This window comes from Heterodontus francisci, chromosome 4 (assembly GCF_036365525.1).
Source record: "Heterodontus francisci isolate sHetFra1 chromosome 4, sHetFra1.hap1, whole genome shotgun sequence".
NCBI classification, from domain to species: domain Eukaryota; kingdom Metazoa; phylum Chordata; class Chondrichthyes; order Heterodontiformes; family Heterodontidae; genus Heterodontus; species Heterodontus francisci.
Window position 1 is genome coordinate 77,548,663 of NC_090374.1, and position 20,890 is coordinate 77,569,552.

Genomic DNA, 20,890 nt, shown 5'->3' on the forward strand with positions numbered 1-20,890 from the left:
GAGAGTTCAGGATAAACCTGCCCACTACTGACTCTCTTGGAAAAAAATTCCAATTTAGGGCTAATTAAATCCAACTGCCCCCCCTCACCCTTTGGCAGACTTCAACAGGAACAAAGACCCTAGGCAATCGTGGCAATGGGCAAACTGAAGAAAAACTTCCCCAAAGAACCACATGGTTACTGGGATGCCAAAAAGGGGAAATTAAAGCAGCACTGGCACCAAGAAAAGACAGGCTGTGATAAGTTTTAGGATTTATGAATGAATGGGAATGAATGAGGGAAATGCATGGTTTTCTGCATCTTATATTTTCTCTCAACCCTTTTCTTTAATCGCATTTCATTCCCCTGGGTGTAGAGGTGTCATGCAGACCCCCAACTGCCAAGAATGAGGCATATTAATTTTGCCACATGGACATTAAATTTCAAATTGTTGCTGGGAAGAAGAGAAGGCCTGTGACAAAGGGTTGCCAGGCCCCTGGCTGGAAAGACATTTTTGCATATTAACAGACAGTCTTTTGGAGTAAAGGAGCTATCCCCTGCTCCAATACAATCCACAAAGAGATGTGGTCAAACCAGTTAGTCACATGACTAAGCTGCTTGGCAGTCTGTGTTTTTTTCCCCTTAATTGTAGAGTTTGAATTGAGATCCTGCAGAAAGCAGAATGCTCCTGGACTGAAGCAGACCTCCTCTCCTCTCTGCCTGCTCCCATCTCTTTCTCACAGAACTCCAAACCCATTGAAGACACATGAACCCCAAGAGAGAAAAGTCTCCTACAGTGAACAAGGTTTAAGAAGAATACTGGGCCCCAACGAAAAACAAGATGTACCTACAATCAGGGACTACAGTGAGCTCAAAGAACCATAAAAATAACTCTTCAGATATTGCCTCAAACCTTTCCATTTTATTTCTTCTGCTCTGTTGTGTCTCTATCTGCATGTGTGCATCGTGTATGCATGCTAGCGTGGGCGCGTCGTGTATCCGTAGGCATCAACTGAATTTGAGTTTAATAAATTTCAACTTTTCTTCTTTAAACCTAAGAAGGCCTGTTTGTGCTGGTTTCTTTGCCTTAGAATTGGAAAGCGGTGAACAAGGATTCTTCAAAGGGGGAGCTAAAAACACAGTGTATTTAAAAATAAAACCTTGTTACAGTAAGACCAGGTGAAGGCTGAAAAGGAACCCTAGACCTCTTTCTCACCAGGTCGTAACAGCATGTATGTGAATGCATGGAGTGTTATAAATAGGATTGGTGAGGTACAGGTGCAGATTGCCATGTGGATGTATGATGTTGTAGCTATAACAGAGACCTGGCTCAAAGAAGGACACGACTGGGTTTTAAATATTCCTGGATACTAGGTGTTCAGGAAAGATAGGAAAGGGAAAAAAAGGGGGAAGGGTGGCAGTATTGATCAAGGAAAACATTACAGTGTTGGAAAAAGAGGATGTCCCAGAGGGGTCGAGGACAGAAACAATTGGCTAGAGTTAAGGAACAATAAAAGTGCTGTTACATTGCTCGGTGTTGTCCGTAGGCCACCAGCTAGTGGGAGGTATGTGGAGGAACAAATTTGCAAGGAAATTACAGAGAGGTGCAAAAATTATAGACTAGTTATAATGAGAGACTTTAATTATCCAAATATGACTGGGATAGTAGTAGTGTAGAGGGTAATGAGGAGCAAGAGTTCCTAGAGTGTGTTCAGGAAAATCTTCTGCAGCAGTATGTTGCTAGTCCAATGAGAAAGGAGGCACTGCTAGGCCTAGTTCTTGGGAATGAGGTGGGCCAAGTGGATCAAGTATCAGTAGGAGAGCATCGAGGGGATAGTGATCATTGTATCATAAGGTTTAGGCTGACTATGAAAAAGGCCAAAGAACAATCCAGAGTAAGAATAATTAACTGGGGAAAAGCCAAATTCAATGGGGTAAGAATGGAACTGGGGCAAATAAATTGGAGTCAGAAGTTGGTAGGAAAAACAGTAGCTGAACAGTCGGCCACCTTCAAAAAAGAGATAGTTTTAGGGAAAAGTCAAGGTATGTTCCCTTGAAGGGGAAAAGTAGGGCAAACAAATCCAGAGCTCCCTGGATGACTAAAGAGGTAGATATTAAGTAAAGAAGAAAAAGTGTGCTTATGACAGATGCAAGGTAGAAAATATTATTGAGAACCAGGCTGAATATAGAAAGTCCAGAGGGGAAGTGAAAAAGCAAATAAGAGAAGCAAATGGCATGAAAAGAGACTGGCAGATAGCATTAAAGGAAATCCCAAAGTTTTCTATAGACATATAAATCGTAAAAGGGTGGTAAAAGGGGGAGTGGGGCTGATTAGGGACCAGAAAGGGGATTTACACATGGAGGCAGAGGGCAGAGCTGAGGTATTAAATGAAAGCTTTACATCTGTCTTTACCAAGGAAGAAGATGCAACCCATACAATGGTGATAGAGGAGGTAATTCAGATACTAGAAGGGTTTAAAATTGATAAAGAGGACGTATTAGATAGGCTGTTTGTACTTAAAGTGGATAAAGCGCCGGGACCGAATGAGATGCATCTAAGGATACTGAGGAAAGTGAGGGTGGAAATTGCAGAGGCACTGGCCATAATTTTTCAGTCTTTCTTAGACTCGGGGGTGATGCCAGAGGACTGGAGAATTGGAAACATTACATCCTTGTTCAAAAAAGGGCGTAAAGATAAGCCCAGCAACTACAAGCCAGTCAATGGTGGGGAAACTTCTAGAAAGAATAATTCGGGACAAAATTAATAGGGGGGGAGATTTGCTAGTACTCTTCGGGGGGGTTTAAACTAATTCAGCAGGGGAATGGGAACCAAAATTGTAGTGCCAGTGTACAGGATGTTGAGAGTAGTGAGGTCAGGGATAAGGTTACAAGGACGCAAGAGGGCACTGGCAAGCAAGAACCTGGTTTAAAGTGTGTCTACTTCAATGCCAGGAGCATCCGGAATAAGGTGGGTGAGCTTGCAGCATGGGTTGGTACCTGGGATCTCGATGTAGTGGCCATTTCGGAGACATGGGTAGAGCAGGGGCAGGAATGGATGTTGCAGGTTCCGGGATTTAGATGTTTCAGTAAGAACAGAGAAGATGGTAAAAGAGGGGGGGGTGTGGCATTGTTAATCAAGGAGAGTATTACAGCGACAGAAAGGACATTTGAGGACTCGTCCACTGAGGTAGTATGGGCCGAGGTTAGAAACAGGAGAGGTGAAGTCACCCTGTTGGGAGTCTTTTATAGACCTCCAAATAGTTCCAGAGATGTAGAGGAAAGGATAGCGAAGATGATTCTCGACAGGGGCGAGAGTAACAGGGTAGTTGTTATGGGGGACTTTAACTTTCCAAATATCGACTGGAAATACTATAGTTCGAGTACTTTAGATGGGTCAGTTTTTGTCCAGTGTGTGCAGGAGGGTTTTCTGACACAGTATGTAGACAGGCCAATCAGGGGCGATGCCACATTGGATTTGGTACTGGGTAATGAACTCGGCCAGGTGTTAGATTTAGATGTAGATGAGCACTTTGGTGATAGTGACCACAATTCGGTTAGGTTTACCTTAGTGATGGGCAGGGACAGGTATATACCGCAGGGCAAAAATTATAGCTGGGGGAAAGGAAATTATGATGCGATTAGGCAAGATTTAGGATGCGTAGGATGGGGAAGGAAACTGCAGGGGATGGGAACAATCAAAATGTGGAGCTTATTCAAGGAGCAGCTACTGCGTGTCCTTGATAAGTATGTACCTGTGAGGCAGGGAGGAAGTTGTCGAGCGAGGGAGCCGTGGTTTACCAAAGAAGTTGAAGCGCTTGTCAAGAGGAAGAAGAAGGCTTATGTTAGGATGAGATGTGAAGGCTCAGTTAGGGCGCTTGAGAGTTACAAGCTAGCCAGGAAGGATCTAAAGGGAGAGCTAAGAAGAGCAAGGAGAGGACACGAGAAGTCATTGGCGGATAGGATCAAAGAAAACCCTAAGGCTTTCTATAGGTATATCAGGAATAAAAGAATGACTAGAGTTAGATTAGGGCCAATCAAGGATAGTAGTGGGAAGTTGTGTGTGGAATCAGAGGAGGTAGGGGAAGTGTTAAATGAATATTTTGCGTCAGTATTTACAGTAGAGAAAGAAAATGTTGTCGAGGAGAATACTGAGATTCAGGCTACTAGGCTAGATGGGATTGAGGTTCACAAGGAGGAGGTGTTATCAATTTTGGAAAGTGTGAAAATAGTTAAGTCCCCTGGGCCAGATGGGATTTATCCGAGGATTCTCTGGGAAGCTAGGGAGGAGATTGCAGAGCCTTTGTCCTTGATCTTTATGTCGTCATTGTCGACAGGAATAGTGCTGGAAGACTGGAGGATAGAAAATGTTGTCCCCTTGTTCAAGAAGGGGAGTAGAGACAGCCCTGGTAATTATAGACCTGTGAGCCTTACTTCGGTTGTGGGTAAAATGTTGGAAAAGGTTATAAGAGACAGGATTTATAATCATTTTGAAAAGAATAAGTTCATTAGCGATAGTCAGCACGGTTTTGTGACGGGTAGGTCATGCCTCACAAACTTATTGAGTTTTTTGAGAAGGTGACCAAACAGGTGGATGAGGGTAAAGCAGTGGATGTGGTGTATATGGATTTCAGTAAGGCGTTTGATAAGGTTCCCCATGGTAGGCTATCGCAGAAAATACGGAAGTATGGGGTTGAAGGTGATTTAGAGCTTTGGATCAGAAATTGGCTAGCTGAAAGAAGACAGAGGGTGGTGGTTGATGGCAAATGTTCATCCTGGAGTTTAGTTACTCGTGGTGTACCGCAAGGATCTGTTTTGGGGCCACTGCTGTTTGTCATTTTTATAAATGACCTGGAAGAGGGTGTAGAAGGGTGGGTTAGTAAATTTGCGGATGACACTAAGGTCGGTGGAGTTGTGGATGTCGAAGGATGTTGTAGGGTACAGAGGGACATAGATAGGCTGCAGAGCTGGGCTGAGAGATGGCAAATGGAGTTTAATGTGGCAAAGTGCGAGGTGATTCACTTTAGAAGGAGTAACAGGAATGCAGAGTACTGGGCTAATGGGAAGATTCTTGGTAGTGTAGATGAACAGAGAGATCTTGGTGTTCGAGTGCATAAATCCCTGAAGGTTGCTACCCAGGTTAATAGGGCTGTTAAGAAGGCATATGGTGTGTTAGCTTTTATTAGTAGGGGGATCGAGTTTCGGAGCCACGAGGTCATGCTGCAGCTGTACAAAACTCTGGTGAGACCGCACCTGGAGTATTGCGTGCAGTTCTGGTCACCGCATTACAGGAAGGATGTGGAAGCTATGGAAAGGGTGCAGAGGAGATTTACTAGGATGTTGCCTGGTATGGAGGGAAGGTCTTACGAGGAAAGGCTGAGGGACTTGAGGTTGTTTTCGTTGGAGAGAAGGAGGAGAAGAGGTGACTTAATAGAGACATATAAGATAATCAGAGGGTTGGATAGGGTGGATAGTGAGAGTCTTTTTCCTCGGATGGTGATGGGAAACACGAGGGGACATAGCTTTAAGTTGAGGGGTGATAGATATAGGACAGATGTCAGAGGTAGTTTCTTTACTCAGAGAGTAGTAGGGGCGTGGAACGCCCTGCCTGCAACAGTAGTAGACTCGCCAACTTTAAGGGCATTTAAGTGGTCATTGGATAGACATATGGATGAAAATGGAATAGTGTAGGTCAGATGGTTTCACAGGTCGGCGCAACATCGAGGGCCGAAGGGCCTGTACTGCGCTGTAATGTTCTAATGCTCTAATGTTCACATGGACAAATGCGGTTAACTAAAGAAAGCCAGCATGGATTTCTTAAGGGAAAATCATGTTTAGCAAACTTGCTGGAGTTTTTTTGAGGAGGTGACAGAGAAGGTTGATGAGGGCAATGCTGTTGATGTGGTGTACATGGACTTTCAAAAGGCATTTGATACGGTGCCACGCAACAGACTTGTGAGAAAGGTTATAGCTCATGGAATAAAAGGGACGGTCGCAACATGGATATGGAGTTGGATGAGTGACAGAAAACAAAGAGCAGTGGTTAATGGACGTTTTTCTGGCTGGAGCAAGGTTTGTCGTCGAGTTCCTCAGGGGTTAGTGTTGGGACCCTTGCTTTTCCTGATCTATATTAATGACCTAGTCCTTGGTGTGCAGGGCACAATTTCAAAGTTTGCAGATGGTACAAAACTTGGAAGCATTGTGAACTGTGAGGAGGATAGTGTAGAACTTCAAAAGGACATAGACAGGTTGGTGGAATGGCCAGACAGGTGGAAGATGAAGTTCAATGCAGAGAAATGTGAGGTGATTCATTTTGTTAGGAAGACCATGGAGAGACAATATAAAACAAAGGATACAATTCTAAAGGGGGTGCAGGAGCAGAGGGACCTGGGTATACATGTGCATAAGTCATTGAAGGTGGCAGGACAGGTTGAGAAAGAGGTTAATAAAGCATACAGTATCCTGGGCTTTATTAATAGGGGCATAGGGTACAAGAGCAAGGAAGCTATGTTGAACTTGTATAAGACACTAGTTCGGCCTCAGGAGTATTGCGTCCAGTTCTGGGCGCAGCACTCGAGGAAACACATGAGGGCATTGGAGAGAGTACAGAAAAGATTCTTGAGAATGGTTCCAGGGATGAGGAATTTCAGTTATGAAGCTAGATTGGAGAAGTTAGGACTGTTTTCCTTGGAGTAGAGAAGGCTGAGAGGTGGTTTGATAGAGGTATTCAAAATCATGAGGTGTCTGGACAGAGTAGATAGAGAGAAACTGTTCCCATTCATCAATGGATCGAAAATGAGAGGGCACAGATTAAAAGTATTTGGTAAGAGAAGCAAAAGTGACATGAGGAAAAACATTTTCACGCAGAGAGCGGTTAAGTTATGGAAAGAACTGCCTGAGAGTGTGGTGGAGGCAGGTTCAATTGAAACATTCAAAAGGGAATTAGACTGTTATGTGACTGCATATGGAAGAATATGCAGGGTTACGGGGAGAAGGCGGGGGAATAGAACTGAGTGAATTGCTCTTTCAGAGAGCTGGTGTGGACACGATGGGCCGAATGGCCTCCTTCTGCACAGTAACAATTCATTGATTCTGTGAAGTTCACTTCGTGTGACTTTTGCCAAGTGGTAAACCTGGTTTACATAATATGTAACAAAAACAAGAAATGCTGGATTCACTCAGCAGGTCTGGCAGCATCTGTGGAAAGAGAAGGAGAGTTAACGTTTCGGGTCAGTGACCCTTCTTCGGAACTCCGAAGTTCCGAAGAAGGGTCACTGACCCGAAACGTTAACTCTGCTTCTCTTTCCACAGATGCTGCCAGACCTGCTGAGTGAATCCAGCATTTCTTGTTTTTGTTTCAGATTTCCAGCATCCGCAGTATTTTGCTTTTACATAATATGTATATGGTTCATGAAGTGCTGCGTTGCTGGAGGTGCCATCTTTCAGATCAAACATTAAACGTCGCGTCAACCGTATCCACTGGATGTGGAGGATTCAAAGAAGATTAGGGAAATTGTCCCAGTGTCATGGCCAACATTTATCCCTCAACCAGCATCACTAAAACAGATTTCTATTCATTAATTTTCTCGCTGTTTGTGGGGCCTTGCCCCACAGAGATGACAGGTCAAAAGTACTTTACTGGCACTTTTGGGTATCCTGAGAATGTGAAAAGTGTAACATGAATGCAAGTTTATTCTTTTTTATTATACCAAGAATTTTCCTTACAGATTCTTTGCAAGTTGGAAAGATTTCCTCTGTGTGTTATGTGTAACTAAATTATACACCAATTTAAAAGACAAGTTTACGATTTTGTTCAACATAGCTTGCACAAGAATACTTCCCTGTTGGTGTATTGCTCTTTCAGTGTGATTTTGTGGTGGGTGGGCGGGGGAAGGGGTGGGGTGGGGTGTAGCTGGGGAGGGGGCAGGGTGTAGATCTGAATGTTGCAATTCACCAGGTGATAGAATTCTGAGTCTGGTACTCTGACTGCATTGAGATACATTTCTGATGCAAATGAAGGAATTTTCTGATAATAAATTAAAAATATTGTGCAATTTATTGCACCATCATAATTTTTGTGGTTTTACTTTTTTGAATTGCAAAGTTGAGCCTTTGATGTGATTGGTTGCATATTTGCTTACTGTGGAAACATATCTTGTGACATTTCATAGGGTAGCATCTGTTAAAAGTCTTTTTGCTTGGAAAAGGAATAATGTTGAGCTGTTTTGCAAAATGTATGGGTGCCAGCAGTGAGTGAAAAGAGTTCTATGCTAAATGTTGTAATGTTGCTGTTAATGTTGTGTATAAAACATTAGGTCACTCTAATGTGCTAAATATTCACAGTGCTTTAATCTGTTAGATACATAATAAATAGATTATATTTTTCTCCTAATGTTAAACGTTTAGAGTAAATGGTGTGGATACATCTTTTCTGACTATTTTTAATCCTATTCTAATAATTTTATATCATTCGTACTCATTAGTATTTTACTAGGTCATAGCTGGACTTGAATTCCCTAAAGGAAAAGTCTGAATAAATAATGAATTCAGGTCCAAACATTTTAGAAACTACTGTTGAATTTGCATGAAAAATTGATTGGTTTATTACAAAGCACCCACTTCAGGGCTTTTGCACAAAAAATATTGAATGTTTACATTATTTCATGCAGTTTCTTTCTGTTAATTGTTTGATTTAAACTATTTATCAAAGAGAAAAATAGGTATATCTATAATGTCTATTAGAATGTGTTCCATAATTTAAAGCTGCTCATTGGGAAGCAATTCACTATGCATTGAAAATATACATGTGCACATGGGGGCCAGGATTTTATGTGGCTCCCTGAGGTGGGGGTGGGATCGGAGGCGGTGGGGGGTGGTGAATGGAGTTTCGCAGCCGGGGCAGAGGATCTGTCGCCATGCAATCTTCCTGGGGTCAGGATGACGGCCTTCCAGTCCAGAAGCCAATTGAGGCCTTTACGTGGACCATTAACAGCAAATTAAGGACCTCTTCTTGCCGCCAGTTGGATCGTACCAGTGATGGGGGGATGTCTCTGTCATGCAGGGAGGGCGCCTTGGAAAATGAGGCACCCTCCCTGTGGATTGGGGTGTGTCCTTCCTCTGTGGGAAATCTGTGGCCCATGGATGACCCCTGCTGGGAACCAGTTTACTCCCCGGGACCTTCTGGACTGCACGACCATGATCCCACCCCATGGAATGCCCCAGCGACCCCGCCTCACCCACCTTGGGTCGGGGTCCAGGTTTCCAACACAGGGTCTGGGTCCAAGGCCTCTAGTACTGGCGTTGGCCACTGCTCCTAGTGGTGCTGCCGATACTGCTGAGCTGACCACCCCCCATCCCGGTAGCAATAGCCACTTAATTGGCCACTGCTGGAAATATGCCTCCCCCGGTCCCGCTGCTGGCCGTCGCAGGCTTGCTTCCCGCTTCCAGCCTGGTGGCAAGACCTGAGCCTTGGCCATTAAATGCAGCCCTATATGTCAACGTTTGTGAGTTGGTCTTCTTTAATCTAAAACATTGCAGGCTTCTGGATGTGAGTTCGAGCTGTTGCATTTGTCGGTGCATCCTACCATCTTTTTTTAAACTCTTCTATTTTCTGGTTTGCTAGTTCCCTAATTGCCCAATTCTGTTTAAATTTAGAATTATTTAGATTTAAAATAAATTATTTTTTTGATATCATCATTACCTATTCATGCTTCAGCCCAGTGTCCTCTGCCAGCCAGTCCTGTTCTGTCTCACTGTGGCATTAGACCCTGGCTGCTCCCTAAGGCCCTGCTTCAATACCCCGGTCATGACCTCTGCTGACTCTCTATCTCCATTCCAACAGGAGATTCAATACTTTATTTAAAATTTGCTTCTCCACTGCCCAAGTTGAAACAAAATTACACATGGAAAATAGTTAATCAAAACTATCTGAACTTTCAGTACCTCCACTTACGGCTGTCATCCCTTCTAGACTCCAAACACTTTTAGTAGTTGCCCTAGCACCATTACCTGAAGGAAACTAATAAAGCTAGATAAACCCCAGCACCTCCAAATACTGTCAAATCTAAGGTCCTCTCTGAAATGCTGCTGCATCGCCTAACAGGGTCTCTTTTTCTATCTCTTACCTCTCCCAGTGGTTCCTATCCTGCCCTAAACCTTGAATGTATTCTCACACCCCAAGCCACTTCATGTCCACAGTGTTCTTTGTCCCCATTGTGCTCCCAGACACCAGTCCCTTGCTCCTCATATTTTAATTATAAATTTTGTTTTTCACAGTTATAATTAAAACACGTGGAGCTGCATTCCACATAACTGTAGATAGAATAATAAGCCATGAATATAATGGATAAAAAGCAAACCAGTCAATGCCATTGGCTCTGAATTTCTTTGACTGTTTTCCATTCTGAAGATTTATCGGTCCAGACCCTTGTTTCATCTTCAAATAGTACTTTCTTAAAGAGACTGAAAAACAAGGGATTTTGAAAAAATTATGTTCCAGACCTCTGAGGGGAGAAAGTTCATGTTTTAAGATGGAACAGGGACATTATGTGATTATTTAAAAAGTCAAATGACAAACAATGGACAATAGTTATTTATAAATGCAAAATAGTTAGCAGTGACAGATGTGAAGTCTGTTAGTTCCTGATTTGTACTTTGTACCATGCTACTTTTTAATAGTGTGTGATAACTATTACAGTGCAGTCAATTGAAAGATTCAGGTGATGGTTGCCAGGTGACATCAAAAAGTTTCTCCTGCAGTAAACTGACAGGTTTCTGGCTCATCCTTTGCCTGCTGGGAGCAGGAGTTCAGGAAATGAGTCTCCTGAGGAGCTTGAACTCCAGCTCAGCACAGAGGTACATACCAGATGGTGATCTTGGCACCAAGACAAGCTTTGAAATAGGGACTTGATTTAAATCGAGCAATCATCTATTGCAGTTTAGATGCCTCAGACAAAAAGGAAAAAGCAGCTTCCTTGGTTTTTGATTCATGAGCATCTTGAGAACCAAGCCTTTGTTCACTTTACTAATAAATAGCTATAGTTTTATGTAAGGGGTAATTTTCTAAGACTGTGCTTCTGGTGGTAGCAGTACAAATTGAAAATTTAGATTTGCACTACATACAGTTATTCAATCAAAACGATAAGAAAATCTTAGAGAGCATGCACCCTGTTTCTAATTTGCACTATAGGTGAGATATCCCACTGACAGCACTAACTCAAAATTATCTCAGTAAACCCAATTTTTTGCAGGTCTTTTTTGTAATTCTTACTTTGTGATATACTTTAACATACTTTATGGCAATTTTTCCTCTTTTAGTAGTAATATTTTCTCTGGGGAATACTAAACTATTAAAATAATCATATATCAAAATGATGGCTTGTAGCTGCTTTCCCTCTGTCAAATTTGTGAATGATGAATTCAATTTGGCAGTTGTAGAAAAGCAGCCAATTACAATTCAGATGAAATAATTCTGTTTTCATACTTTTAAACATCTGATTTGGCACTTAACTGACAACACTGGGTTAACTGACCTTAGACCGGGTATTGAGTGAGCATAACTTATGGTAGAGCAAGTGCTTTGTCATAGTTTTGACGAGGCAGGGAAAATGCCAGTTTCTGACAGGATCTAAGCAATCGCAAATCACTTGCCTAGCTTAGTGGAAGTGTGAATCTCTACTCCAACTCCTGATGTGACCTTGCAAACTTGAATGGAATTTTAGGAAATAATTTTTGTTTCAGTTTTTTTGCACAGACAGTTACCCCTTTCTAGCACAAGCTATGGCTGAAAATTTAAGAGATGGTGCTAATTTTGCCTGAGTCATAAGGGCGATATTTAACTTGGGCAGGGAAGAAAAGGGATATAACTCATCTGTCCCCCGCAACCCCATTATACGTCCCATCCGATATACTGTTACAACTGAGGCGGCAGGAGTGCGCTGTTTATTCTAGTTCACTTCTCCAGAGGTCACGCAGTGGTTAACACCGCAGCCTCACAGCTCCAGGGACCCGGGTTCGATTCTGGGTACTGCCTGTGTGGAGTTTGCAAGTTCTCCCTATGACCGCGTGGGTTTTCGTCGGGTGCTCCGGTTTCCTCCCACAGCCAAAGACTTGCAGGTGATAGGTAAATTGGCCATTGTAAATTGCCCCTAGTGTAGGTAGGTGGTAGGGAATTTGGACTTACTGTAGGGTTAGTTATAAATGGGTGGTTGTTGTTCGGCACAGACTCAGTGGGCTGAAGGACCTGTTTCAATGCTGCAACTCTAAATAAATAAAAATATATTTAAATTTTTTCCCACTTACCGATATGGTCAATCATAGACTCTATTTTTATCCCAGAATAAAACACCTCAACAAGGTTTCTTTAATAAACAGCAAAGTTAAAAGTTTATTATAAAACACTTCTTAACCAGTAATGATGCAAAGCATAAACACACAGGTCGAAATATAAAAGTTCTCTTTTTACCTTAGCCCCTCACACACATACACCAGTTAACCAGAAAAATAAAGAGATTTACTCTTTACAGCTCGAGAACAAAAAGAAACAAAAGAATATGTTGGCCAAAATGCTTGCTAATTCTAGAAGAAAAAAGAGAAGATATGAAAAGATGTCAGAAGTCCGTTTTGATTTGGTGTCCCAAGTAGGTATAGATGGCTGTCACTGGGATCTTCCTATAACAGTTTTTGACAGGCGACGTTGAAGATCAATTTGAGCAGGCTTTCCAGGGAAAATGCAGTAATGGATTTCAGGCAGCTTCTTAAGAGATGGAAAACTGGCAGGCTTTTTCATCCTCCCGAAGTCAAAAACAACCCCTTCTGGGTGCCTTCCAGTAACTGTTTATAATCCAGACCTCTCAGTGACCCTTGTAAAAAAAAATCCATGGACTCCTTTTCAGTTTTAAAACACAAATTTTCAAAATTTAACAAATAAAATGGAAGCACTCATAACAACACAATGGGATTTCAGTGGAACTAAATATTGGGTGTCATGTATAACTGGCAGCAGATGTGATACTGCCCGTTTGTGTTCCTGTCCAAATACAATTTCACCCCTACAGCGGGTGAAATTTATTCGGGTAGAGCTGCTTATACAGACTTAACTCAATTCCCCGAGGGCAGGTAGTACCATGGTCCGCTACCTGAGAGGTGTTCTTCAATGATATCTTAAACTCTGCCTGTTCCCACAAAACTGAAGTAAGTCTGTGTAGTGTCACTAGAAGCGACGCTAAGCAAATGAATTTCTCACCGAGAATGTGTTACTACTATTCAAACTTTGCGGCTCAGCTCATTTGTTACTGTATCCATGCAACTTTAAACCTCATCCATGCCTTTTTTACCTCTAGACTTGAATATTCCAATGCTCTCTTGGCCAACCTCCCATCTTCCATCCGACATAAACTTGAGCTCATCAAAAACTCTGCTTCCTATATCCTCACATCAAGTCTTATTCACCCATCAACCCTATCCTCGCTGACCTACATTAGCTCTTGGTTCGGAAATGCCTCAATTTTAAAATTCTCATCCTTGTTTTCAAATTCCTCCATGGCCTTGCCCCTACCTAGCTCTGAACCCTCCTCCAGCTCTACAACCCTCCAAAATCTCTATGCTCCTCCACTTATAGCCGCTTATGCAACCTTGATTATAATCGCTCCACCATTGCTGGCCGTGCCATCAGCTGCCTAGGCCCTAAGTTCTGGAATTCCCTCCTTAAACCTCTTCACCTCGCTATCTCTCTTTCCTCCTTTAAGATGCCCCGTAAAGCCTACCACTTTGAATAAGCTTTTGGTCACCTATCCTAATGTCCCTTTATGTGGCTTAGTATTAAATTTTGTTTGATAGAGTTTCTTAGAAGCGCCTTGGGCCATTTTACTAAGTTAAAGGTACTATATAAATGCAAGTTGTTTACAAATCCAAGTGCATACTGGAACAAGTTTAGGGAACATACTAGTGGTGGAAAGGCATTTGTGTGTAAAAGGGATGGTGTTACGACCAGGTGAGGAGAGGGTCTCAGGCATCACTTTCGCCCCTTCTCTGGTTTGACTGCACAGGGTTTATCCTTTTTTGACACAGTGATTGAACTTACCACCTCAGTGAGCACTTGCTCCTGTTCCTCTGATGTAATTGCCAAAGAACCAATCAGACAGGTTTTCTTGAGTTTAAACAAGAAAGATCTAAGTTTATTATTCTTAACACTCTAAACCAGTTAAAATTACTAAACTACGCAACGCATCCACGTACACATTCACATGCGAGATGCACACGTTCACATGATAGTCACACACACACAAATAGATTACAGAGGGAAAACCATTTTGTTGGTTGGAGTAGAGTCTGGAATAAATTGAATTTAATTACTGAATATCAGTCGCAGAGTCCTCAGTTGAAATTGTAGTCCTGAAGTTCTCACAGGGTCATGTGTACGGTTGCGGGCTTGCTTCTCAGGCTCCGGAAGGCAGAAGAGTGTTTGATCCTTGTCCCCTAACTGTTGGCTGTGCTGATCTTTAGGTTTGAGGCTTTAGCAGTTGCAGCTAAGGCTTCTTTGGATCTTTGCTGGAGAGAGAGAGAGATGCTCTCTTGATGTCTTCTGGTTGCTGTTCTTTTTTCTCAGTCCAAACTTAGTCTCACCAGAGCTGCACAAGTAGTCACATGACATTCCCAAACCTCTTTGTGTTTTTAATGAGGTCCTTCTGGTAGATTCTCTGATATTCAAAGATTTACTCCTCAAACTGTCCAGTCACACTTGGTGGGGGTTGGCTCTTTCAAAGTCAGTGGGTGTCGATGGCCCTTGATGACCACACTGATAAAGCCATTTCAGGTCGTTTAATTAGAGAGCACCCCATTGTTCTGGCCAGGTTGAACAGTCATGCTTTCTCCAGTCTACTCTGTTGGTGTTTCATATGTAAATTACAGTGGCCATCTTGGCTGCCAGCTTTTCATTTTAAAAGTTATTTGTAACAATTTCCAGTAAAAGTCTCAGGCAAGGTTCCCACCGATGAAATTAATATTTCCCATTTGGTATGTAGTGTTTTCATGACAGATGGAAACAATTAAAGGGCAATGTCACACTAGGAGGACAGAAAGTTCTGAAAGCACTTAGAAAAAGCATTCAAAAAACATATCAACTGAATAGCAATATTTGTCAAGACTGATGGAACAGCGGGCTAAGAAATGCAGACAAAAATGAAGGGAAAGAAATCTCTATGCATACGTATGAAACTGCAGCTGACTGGTTCTATCACTTGCTATGCCAGCCTTATGGTGCATGCTAACAGGAGGTATTCTTGTAGCAAATGGCACAGTTCTGATTATGGATTTGATGACCTATAACCTGTTAAGACACTTCCCTTGGCTTTTGCCAGATTGGTAATATTGGGGGAAATATTTGTTTGCTTAAAGCGGCCTTACATAGACTTACACCAATTTCCCGGGAACAGACAGCGCTGTGGCCCATAACCTGTTCGGGCCATGCAGGTTTCCTCATTGATATCATTGAATAAAGCTGTGCAGGTAATGCAGGTAGCAACTCGTGGCGCTGTCTGCCTCTGGGGACTCAGCGGCGGTAGGCAAACGAATATTTGGTCAATACCATGTTGTTAGGTATGGCCCGTAAAGCTTCATATGTGTCAGTGCCATTGGGTTTTCTGTCAAAGTTGAATTTTGAGTTGGAATCTTAATCATCTACTTCTGTGTGCAGTAGTGAGTGTGCAGGTACCAGAAGGTGTAATTAAAGCACCTTTCATTCTGTCAAATATGCCTGGTGTGTCTTTGCTGGTCCTTTGCTTTTTTTGTCAACACCTCAGATAAGGGGATTCCCATTAGAAAGTCCGGTGTATTGTACACAATTGACACAAAGGCTCAGGAGAACTTAAATGCTAGGAGCAAAAGAACACAAAGAAAAAAAATGGGAGACAGGCCATAAAAAAGCTCAGAACCACAAAATAATATTCATTTGCCCTTCATATTCATTATTTTTGCTACTCAGTACTTAGCAGTCACAGGCACCCAGTTACTATGCACATCATTTACAATAGAAACAATGGGCTGGATTTTAAGAAGCCATTGATGTCATGATCCGTGTTGGGGGGGGTGGGGTGTAGGGGGGCCTGAAGGTGGCTCCGGATGAGGCCCGCCACAGACCTTGACGCGGCAGCAGCGACGTGGCTCTGTGGTGGCACGCCCCCCCCTGCTGCTGGGTGACAGGCCCACAATTTACATATTCAAATCAATAAAATTAATACATTTAAATACACTTACCTGAGATCTTGAGGGCCTGCCGCGAACTTTGGCACTGTGGCTGGCGTTCCCGCATCTTCAGATCCCTGTCCGGGGAAATGAGGCGTGACACTGGTGGCGACAGACAGCCTGCCTTCTCCACGTGAATGGGGTGGGGGTGGGGTGCGGAATGGGCCCAGCCCGGCTATTTAAATGAACCGCTGCGCTTAAGATCACAGTGGCTCGTTGGCGTGCGTCCCGCACAGGTGGGCCACCAATTTTTGAGCTCAGCAATGGGCTCATAAAATCCAGCCCAATATTCAAAAATGGGAGGTATAAGAACAGTGCTATTGCATCATTTAAATATTGCAAGGAAGTCCTATTTGCTTGTCCCCACCAGCCCTCTAAAAATGTGTATCTGAGTAGCGGGGCAGAGATCCAGCTTTATTCAGCTTCATTCTAACACTGAAAAACTGACATACAGAATGATGGAAAATGGTCTGTGTTTTTTAGGCTTTTCTAAAAGTTTTCGCTGTCATTTGCAAGCAATGGCAAGCAGGCTTTTGCGCCCCATGATTCTCCTGACTTACATTTGAAGAAAAAAAATGCTTATTTGCATTGTTACTTCTAAGTGTATAACTGAATACATCAGTTGATTCTTTTTTTGAAAGACATTGATCGTTCTTATTTTTGTATTGCAGTTTGAACAAGTGTTTTGAAAAATTATTTCAAGACAATGGGTGGCTCAGTGGCGCAGTGTTTAGCACTGCAGCCTCACAGCTCCAGCAACGTGAGTTTGGTTCTGGGTACTGCCTGTGTGGAGTTTGCAAGTTCTCCCTGTGACCGCGTGGGTTTCTGCTGGGTGCTCCGGTTTCCTCCCACAGCCAAAGACTTGGAGGTTGATAGGTAAATTGGCCATTGTAAATTGCCCCTAGCGAAGGTAGGTGGTAGGAGAATTGAGGGAAGGTGGGGATGTGGTAGGGAATATGGGATTAATGTAGGATTAGTATAAATGGGTGGTGGGTGGTTGGCACAGACTCGGTGGGCCAAAGGGCCTGTTTCAGTGCTGTATCTCTCTGTGGTCTAAAATTCCTCCTCTAAACCTAAAACTGTGAGCACTGGGGTGGGTGTAGTTTGTTATTTGAATTGCTGATGCATAAAATAAGATGCCTATTGAAATAAATATCAAGTTTGTAAATTTTCACTAGAATATGGAAAATAGTTTTGTTTGCATTCTTTCAGTACTGAATCTATTAGGTCATTTTAGTAACTATCCCCCTAAGGACGTAGTGTGGAATTCCCCAAGATGTCACCTCTATCGTTTCTTTTGCATTTTTGTTCACATTTCATGAAATTCAAATTTGAGAAACTCAATGCTCCTGACTACCTTCCTATCATGCAGGCAATACCAGATCCATTTTGCATTCTATAGGGAGAACAGATTCAGCAGATTTTCACATTTTATTCTCTGAATTTTTGATAGACAGTAAACTCGGTAGACTGATTTGGTTTAACTGCTGTTGTCATTCTGTTTATAAAAGCTCAAGTAACAAAACCATTCCTCAATTTGATTTGAAATTATTTATCTGTAATTTCAAGAAATGGTACAGTGAATAAAATGTTGCATTGCCTCTGGATAAAAGAATGTGAATTTTATGAAAGACTGATTAGCAAGGGTTACTTCTTACAGATGGTGCATTTAAAATGAGCTCTCACAGCCTTAGATTGTCAAATTTGCACAATTAAAGTCCATTTTATTATGCTATTTATTGAAAGTACATAGCAGTGCTTACAACTGTTGCAATTTGTTCTATTAGGAATAAAATCCAATCAAGTTCATTATTCACACAAATATTCTTTAAATTCTTATTTTAGGCAGCAAATGTAGAGAACCTGTCCATGCTGTGGCTTATGTCAGGAAGGAATCTGACTAAACAACCTGTGACTCTCCTAGATCTTTGCTATGGCAAGATGGATAACCTGAACCTTCAACATGTGGTAAGTATAAATGCAGATCTAAGAAACATTTGTCTAGGCAGTCAGTGTTAAACTGGATAGTTTAATATTGAATGAATTAGTGAAATAAGATAATTATTGAACTCAATAAGAATAAAAACTGCTCTACAATTAATATTTATCTTTGTCATCTCCAGACTCAACTATTCCAATGCTTTCTTGGCTGGCCTACAATTCTCCACACTCTGTAAATTCATCTCATTCAAAACAGCTGCCCATATCCAAGGCCATTTCACCCATCACTTCTGTCCTTGCTGAACGATCTTGGCTCCCAGCCCCCTAACGCTTTCAATTTAAAATTCTCATCCTCATGTTTAAATTCCTTCATGGCCTCAGCCCTCCTAATTTCTGTAATCTCTTTCAGCCCTACAACTCCTGCAGAACTCTCCATTCCTCCGACTCTGACTCTTCTGCATTCCTTGCTTCCTTTGCCCCACCAACGGTGAAACACTTTCAGCCATTGCGATCCCTTGTTCTGAAAGTTCCCTCCTAAACCTCACTGTCTCTACACCTTCTTCTCATCCTCGAAGAGACTCCTTAAAATCCAACTCTTTATTCAAACTTTTGGTCACCCCTCCTAATATATCCTTCTTTGGCTCAGCATCCATTTTTGTCATTCTAAGCATTTTTGAAGCACTGTGGAATTATGCTCGGCATTAAATGTGCTATATAACTGCAAGCCATTGTTCATGTTCACGACTAATTTGCACATTTAGGGCTGGATTTTGTTCCCAGCCTGACGTTGGGTTCTGTGTAGGGGGGTGCCAGAAAATCGGAGAGTCAGCAGCCGCCACAGAACCCTTTGCCGGGATTGCTGGGCCTGATATTCCCGAAGGCGGGGAAGCTCTGTGGTCACCCCTCCGAAGCTCTGTGATGGGATCCGCATTAGCTTATTTAAATTACATCTTTACATGTATTAAAATGTAAACCGCAGCAATCTTACCTTCAGTTCCCGATCTTCAGTGCAACATGTGGCACTCGCGCACCTTCACTTTCCCGTCCAGGGAAAGCTGAAAGCTGGTGCCACTGAGGTGGGGAAGGGCTAAACTCTGCAATCTGTTGGGTATGGGGTGGGGAGGGGGGAAGGAAAGGCTGAACTCTGCATTCTGTTGGGTATGAGGTGGGGGAAGGTAGACTCTGCATTATGGTGTGCTGTTTTACAGGGCTGGCAGCCTTTTAAAAATGGTGCCAGCACCTGCTCTTTCAGCAGGTGATGCCATTTAAGGTGTTGCCAAGGCCGCCCCTACCATGTGATTGGGGTGAGGGGGGAGGCTGCCCTCAATATGTAAAGTGGTCGCCTGCCGTGTAATCATGGTGGCGTGGGTCCTGCAGGGGATGGCTGCCATGTTCTGCTCCCACCGCCACTCCCGGGAGCGGGTCTACAAAATCCAGCTCTTAATGTGATAAGCTAAATTTAGTACCGTATTTAAATTATTGTGTCACATAAATATTTCCACATTGTTAAGAAATAGCATTGCATTTTAGTTTATGCATTGTAAGAAGGGTCAACCATGTGTTTTTCTGTGGAAGCACTGCACAACCTTGCTCACTAGTATAAACATTAAAATCATACAGGTCTTTCAGTTCTTCTTTGGATTCTATAGTTTATATGCAGCTGTTTCAATAAACTCCACAGAATACAAATAACTATGACAATCTAAATTTTTTGAATTACCCCCATGAACATGCCTGTATGAGAGTTTCACAGCTCAAGACTTTACTGGCCAATATTAGTCAGGGTAGAATTGAACTGATGACAATAATCACAATTGAATGTTGGAAATGCAGCTCAAATTGTGCAGCTGTGTCTGTGACCTTTTATGGCTGTTGATTTTTATAGAATCCAATTTTTCCAGCTCTGCTGCATTCAGCACGCACTGCAGAGGCAGTGACTTTGAAGTGTCTGATGGAAAAAAAATTATGTATGTCACAGAAACTAGAGGAAGAGCACATTGCTTTTTTTTTCTTGTGCCAAGGAGCTGACCTGTCAGTTTCCAACTGGAACAAATTTGCAGTGACAGTTTCCAGTTTTCATAGATTGCACTTTTGAGTACACTATTTCAACCTGTATCTTGCCTATCAGGTTGTAAATTATTCTCATGCTGAAGTATTCATGAAGTGCACTCCATCATGCCCTACACCTGGTTATTGACTAAATGTAACAGACTTTCAAGTTCAGCTCTGAATTCTTCCAGCACTTCTGATGATGCCTGAAAAATAATGCATTGTGCTTTAAATATAAAAGTGTCTGCAATGTGTGATATTTTATAATTAATGTGAGTCCTTACTTTATATCATTACCCAGGAAGCTAAGATTTGTCTTTGCCAATGATGCACATTTTTTTTTTATTTTAGCAACTGTTGAAAGGTTCAGCATTGGATAGAGTGAAACATTTTAAAAAGATTGTAGAATACAATTGCATAATAGTTTTATACGTTAGTGCCAGTTTTTAATATATTTGCCCAACAGCAGCTGGAAGATCCCACTAAATTCTTTGTGTAATGGAGTTATATTTTATTGGAAAAGGACTCTTGTCCATGATGTTATGAGTCTAGGAATTCACCCTGCCAGATTCCAGCTAGCCTGCAACTTAATAAAAAATAAAAATTACCTTGGGGAATGGCCATGGACTTAGTTCAGCTGTGGACAGCTGTTCCTCCTTAGCACTACAGCATTAAATGATGCTTTG

General features: G+C 42.3%; 1 protein-coding gene across 2 annotated transcripts in view; it reads left to right on the plus strand.

Moving 5' to 3' along the window:
- Positions 1 to 20,890, plus strand: part of LOC137369102 (uncharacterized) — a 323,628-nt gene that overhangs the window by 158,705 nt on the left and 144,033 nt on the right. For both annotated transcript variants that reach the window (XM_068029753.1, XM_068029754.1), the window contains exon 7: positions 18,060 to 18,182. In XM_068029753.1, the coding sequence (XP_067885854.1) occupies positions 18,060 to 18,182 (123 nt within the window). The remainder of the gene's footprint in view (positions 1 to 18,059; positions 18,183 to 20,890) is intronic.